The sequence below is a fragment of the Leuresthes tenuis genome, unplaced genomic scaffold (assembly GCF_036924035.1).
Source record: "Leuresthes tenuis unplaced genomic scaffold, fLeuTen1.0.hap1 SCAF_4, whole genome shotgun sequence".
Taxonomy (NCBI): Eukaryota; Metazoa; Chordata; class Actinopteri; order Atheriniformes; family Atherinopsidae; genus Leuresthes; species Leuresthes tenuis.
Window position 1 is genome coordinate 1,504,504 of NW_027325358.1, and position 6,041 is coordinate 1,510,544.

A 6,041-nucleotide genomic window follows, 5' to 3' on the forward strand; every position below is an offset into this window, starting at 1 on the left:
CTTAGTTCTCCTTCCTTTAAACTTCTCAGAGCTCCTCACTGAGCTGAAACCTTAGTTCTCCTTCCTTTAAACTTCTCAGAGCTCCTCACTGAGCTGAAACCTTAGTTCTCCCTCCTTTAAACCTCTCAGAGCTCCTCACTGAGCTGAAACCTTAGTTCTCCCTCCTTTAAACCTCTCAGAGCTCCTCACTGAGCTGAAACCTTAGTTCTCCCTCCTTTAAACCTCTCAGAGCTCCTCACTGAGCTGAAACCTTAGTTCTCCCTCCTTTAAACCTCTCAGAGCTCCTCACTGAGCTGAAACCTTAGTTCTCCTTCCTTTAAACCTCTCAGAGCTCCTCACTGAGCTGAAACCTTAGTTCTCCTTCCTTTAAACTTCTCAGAGCTCCTCACTGAGCTGAAACCTTAGTTCTCCCTCCTTTAAACTTCTCAGAGCTCCTCACTGAGCTGAAACCTTAGTTCTCCTTCCTTTAAACCTCTCAGAGCTCCTCACTGAGCTGAAACCTTAGTTCTCCTTCCTTTAAACCTCTCAGAGCTCCTCACTGAGCTGAAACCTTAGTTCTCCTTCCTTTAAACCTCTCAGAGCTCCTCACTGAGCTGAAACCTTAGTTCTCCTTCCTTTAAACCTCTCAGAGCTCCTCACTGAGCTGAAACCTTAGTTCTCCTTCCTTTAAACCTCTCAGAGCTCCTCACTGAGCTGAAACCTTAGTTCTCCTTCCTTTAAACCTCTCAGAGCTCCTCACTGAGCTGAAACCTTAGTTCTCCTTCCTTTAAACCTCTCAGAGCTCCTCACTGAGCTGAAACCTTAGTTCTCCTTCCTTTAAACCTCTCAGAGCTCCTCACTGAGCTGAAACCTTAGTTCTCCTTCCTTTAAACCTCTCAGAGCTCCTCACTGAGCTGAAACCTTAGTTCTCCTTCCTTTAAACTTCTCAGAGCTCCTCACTGAGCTGAAACCTTAGTTCTCCTTCCTTTAAACTTCTCAGAGCTCCTCACTGAGCTGAAACCTTAGTTCTCCTTCCTTTAAACTTCTCAGAGCTCCTCACTGAGCTGAAACCTTAGTTCTCCTTCCTCTAAACTTCTCAGAGCTGCAGCTGAGATGAAACTATATTAAACAGCTGATCATTCCTCACAGTTTCCATCCAACGGGACTTTAAAGCATCAGTAAATTTAGGTTAAATCAGCTTTTAAGTTGCTCATTTCACATCCAGCTGCAGATTTATCTCCAACCAAAGCTGCTCAACTTCCCCAAAAACAAACCTTTGCTGTCAGATGCATTTATCAGATAAGCTGCTCTAAAGAGGCCGATAACATTCAGTCCTTTAAACATTATGATTCAGGACCGTTTTGGTGAGTTTCTGATCATTTTCCTGATAAAGCGTGTGGTGGAACCCACCCCTGTAGAGGTTCCCGGGGCCCAGGTGAGTGTTGGGGATGTCCTGCAGCTGCTGAGACTGGCTGTCGTGGAGCTCCAGGATGTAGCGCTGCTGGTCGTCGATCACACTCATCAGGCGCTGCACCTCGGCCTCCAGGCGGGTCGCCCTCTCCTCACACGGGACGGGCGCCTGGACAGAGCGAGCATCTCTGAGAACACGGGAGCTTTTCTGTCCCGTAGAGAGCCAACAACCGTCAGCCCGCTACAGGAAAAGCTCCATAAAGCATGCAACCGTGGAACCTTTTTTCATACGTTTAACCTTAAAATGACTTTTTTACTTTTAATGAATAAATTAATCTTTCTTGTGATGCTGCTGTTTCTTACTTTATTAATTAGTTAATCTTCTCCACAGAAACAGGAACTATAAATACTATAAATACTATAAAACTCTGCTCCATAAAGGATGAAACTGTGGAAACTGTCCTTTTTTCATACGTTTAACCTTAAAATGACTTTTTTACTTTTAATGAATAAATGAATCTTTCTTGTGATGCTGCTGTTTCTTAGTTAATTAATTAGTTAATCTTCTCCACAGAAACAGGAACTATAAATACTATAAATACTATAAAACTCTGCTCCATAACGGATGAAACTGTGAAAACTCTCCTTTTTTCATACGTTCAACCTTAAAATGACTTTTTTACTTTTAATGAATAAATTAATCTTTCTTGTGATGCTGCTGTTTCTCAGTTAATTAATTAGTTAATCTTCTCCACAGAAACAGGAACTATAAATACTATAAATACTATAAAACTCTGCTCCATAAAGGATGAAACTGTGGAAACTGTCCTTTTTTCATACGTTCAACCTTAAAATGACTTTAATATTTTTACTTTTAATGAATAAATGAATCTTTCTTGTGATGCTGCTGTTTCTTAGTTAATTAATTAGTTAATCTTCTCCACAGAAACAGGAACTATAAATACTATAAATACTATAAAACTCTGCTCCATAACGGATGAAACTGTGAAAACTCTCCTTTTTTCATACGTTCAACCTTAAAATGACTTTTTTACTTTTAATGAATAAATTAATCTTTCTTGTGATGCTGCTGTTTCTCAGTTAATTAATTAGTTAATCTTCTCCACAGAAACAGGAACTATAAATACTATAAATACTATAAAACTCTGCTCCATAAAGGATGAAACTGTGGAAACTGTCCTTTTTTCATACGTTCAACCTTAAAATGACTTTAATGTTTTTACTTTTAATGAATAAATTAATCTTTCTTGTGATGCTGCTGTTTCTTACTTTATTAATTAGTTAATCTTCTCCACAGAAACAGGAACTATAAATACTATAAATACTATAAAACTCTGCTCCATAACGGATGAAACTGTGAAAACTCTCCTTTTTTCATACGTTCAACCTTAAAATTACTTTTTTACTTTTAATGAATAAATGAATCTTTCTTGTGATGCTGCTGTTTCTTACTTTATTAATTAGTTAATCTTCTCCACAGAAACAGGAACTATAAATACTATAAATACTATAAAACTCTGCTCCATAACGCATGAAACTGTGGAAACTGTCCTTTTTTCATACGTTTAACCTTAAAATGACTTTAATGTTTTTACTTTTAATGAATAAATTAATCTTTCTTGTGATGCTGCTGTTTCTTACTTTATTAATTAGTTAATCTTCTCCACAGAAACAGGAACTATAAATACTATAAATACTATAAAACTCTGCTCCATAACGCATGAAACTGTGGAAACTCTCCTTTTTTCATACGTTTAACCTTAAAATGACTTTAATATTTTTACTTTTAATGAATAAATGAATCTTTCTTGTGATGCTGCTGTTTCTTACTTTATTAATTAGTTAGTCTTCTCCACAGAAACAGGAACTATAAATACTATAAATAATATAAAACTCTGCTCCATAACGGATGAAACTGTGGAAACTCTCCTTTTTTCATACGTTTAACCTTAAAATGACTTTAATATTTTTACTTTTAATGAATAAATTAATCTTTCTTGTGATGCTGCTGTTTCTTAGTTAATTAATTAGTTAATCTTCTCTACAGAAACAGGAACTATAAATACTATAAATACTATAAAACTCTGCTCCATAACGCATGAAACTGTGGAAACTCTCCTTTTTTCATACGTTTAACCTTAAAATGACTTTAATATTTTTACTTTTAATGAATAAATGAATCTTTCTTGTGATGCTGCTGTTTCTTACTTTATTAATTAGTTAGTCTTCTCCACAGAAACAGGAACTATAAATACTATAAATACTATAAAACTCTGCTCCATAAAGCATGAAACTGTGGAAACTCTCCTTTTTTCATACGTTTAACCTTAAAATGACTTTAATATTTTTACTTTTAATGAATAAATTAATCTTTCTTGTGATGCTGCTGTTTCTTACTTTATTAATTAGTTAATCTTCTCCACAGAAACAGGAACTATAAATACTATAAATACTATAAATACTATAAATACTATAAAACTCTGCTCCATAAAGGATGAAACTGTGGAAACTCTCCTTTTTTCATACGTTTAACCTTAAAATGACTTTAATATTTTTACTTTTAATTAATAAATTAATCTTTCTTGTGATGGTGCTGTTTCTTACTTTATTAATTAGTTAATCTTCTCCACAGAAACAGGAACTATAAATACTATAAATACTATAAAACTCTGCTCCATAAAGCATGAAACTGTGGAAACTGTCCTTTTTTCATACGTTTAACCTTAAAATGACTTTAATATTTTTACTTTTAATGAATAAATGAATCTTTCTTGTGATGCTGCTGTTTCTTACTTTATTAATTAGTTAATCTTCTTACTTTATTAATTAGTTAATCTTCTCCACAGAAACAGGAACTATAAATACTATAAATACTATAAAACTCTGCTCCATAAAGCATGAAACTGTGGAAACTCTCCTTTTTTCATACGTTTAACCTTAAAATTACTTTTTTACTTTTAATGAATAAATGAATCTTTCTTGTGATGCTGCTGTTTCTCAGTTAATTAATTAGTTAATCTTCTCCACAGAAACAGGAACTATAAATACTATAAATAATATAAAACTCTGCTCCATAACGGATGAAACTGTGGAAACTCTCCTTTTTTCATACGTTTAACCTTAAAATGACTTTAATATTTTTACTTTTAATGAATAAATTAATCTTTCTTGTGATGCTGCTGTTTCTTACTTTATTAATTAGTTAATCTTCTCCACAGAAACAGGAACTATAACTACTGAGTCAGAAGAAGAAACTCCAGCTGCCTCTCAGAGGATCCTCTTAAACACTTCAAACTGTTTTACATGCAGATAGTTTAACGCCGTCTTACCGTCAGAGAGGAAGCCAGGTGAAGGACAAAGGCCAGTGCTGTCGTCAGGGCTGCCATGATCGATGAGCTGCTGCTGACTGAGCCGGAGTCGTCTGGCCGCTGTCTCTTTATGTCGGAGCAGCTGGAGCAGCTGGAGCTCAGAACGCTGCACAGCCTCCATCTGGTGGCTGAAGCAAACTTTAACTGAAGACTTCCTCTCTCTGTAACAGACGACAACCGTCAGCTTAAAACTGCCCATTTCTGCCTTTTTGTGTCATATTTTCCCTTATTTTTCTTGTATCTGCTCCTCTGCTGCTGCAGTAATGCAGACTTTCTTTATTCTATTAAATTCTAAATGTCCACATAAATAAATACAAAAGAAGGGATCAAAACAAATGACTGAAATAAGCTGAAGTGAAACAACGAGTGAATAAAAACTGTCGTGATTGTTATTATTATCAGTGCAATAATTTCTGCTGTATACTTAAAGTTCTATACGTGCTATTATTCATTAGCATCACTACTTTATTATCATTATTAGCTTTATGTTTATACAGGTGCTGGTGAGTATGGAATCACATAAGGGTCAGAAAGATTCTGCACTTCTACACGGATGTTCACGTGTAACAAAGTGATGAAGTTGTAAAAATATTCTGTGCATGTTTAAAACTAAATCTAACAGACACACAAATTTCCCACCTTCAAGTGCGACCCTGAAATTACAAGTTTACAAAACTCGAGTTACAGGTATGAATTTTGACCCTGTTTTTACGCTTGAGTGAATAGCCAATCAGCCACTTCTGTTTCTATGGTATCGTTCCTTTTCTACACAGGCACTCTACTGGGCCCACTTCATCCACACGCCCCCCTGCAGCACAGTTTATTCACTCCGTGCTCTGTGACAGTCGGCTAACTTCACACAGAGTTTGCTGCTGATAGTTTTGTGCAACATGGCAGGATATTTATCAGATTTAGACAACATGAACGACGACTTTGAGTAAGATGGACGTTCTTACCGGATCTTAAATCTTACCTGTTAGCTCCTAGCTGCTGTTAGCTCATAGCTGCTGTTAGCTCATAGCTGCTGTTATGTGGCTACTTGCAGCTATAGGAGAGCTAACGGAGGGATTAAGATGGACGTTCTTACCGGAGTGAATAAACTCCGGTAAGAACGTCCATCTTACTCAAAGTCATCGTCCACGTCGTCAAAATCTGATAAATATCCTGCCATGTTGCACAAAACTATCAGCAGCAAACTCTGTGTGAAGTTAGCCGACTGTCACAGAGCACGGAGTGAATAAACTGTGCTGCATGGGGGCGTGT

The 6,041-nt window shown here is 36.3% G+C and overlaps 1 protein-coding gene across 1 annotated transcript in view; it reads right to left on the reverse strand.

Annotated features, from left to right (window-relative positions):
* The window catches only part of LOC140305177 (fibrinogen-like protein 1), an 11,322-nt gene extending 6,519 nt beyond the window's left edge, over positions 1 to 4,803 (reverse strand). The window contains exons 1-2 of the mRNA XM_072383932.1: positions 4,740 to 4,803; positions 1,390 to 1,558 (exon numbers count right to left, since the gene is read on the reverse strand). Coding sequence (XP_072240033.1) covers positions 1,390 to 1,558; positions 4,740 to 4,796 — 226 coding nt within the window. The 5' untranslated portion in view covers positions 4,797 to 4,803. The remainder of the gene's footprint in view (positions 1 to 1,389; positions 1,559 to 4,739) is intronic.
* Positions 4,804 to 6,041: the final 1,238 nt, after the last annotated feature.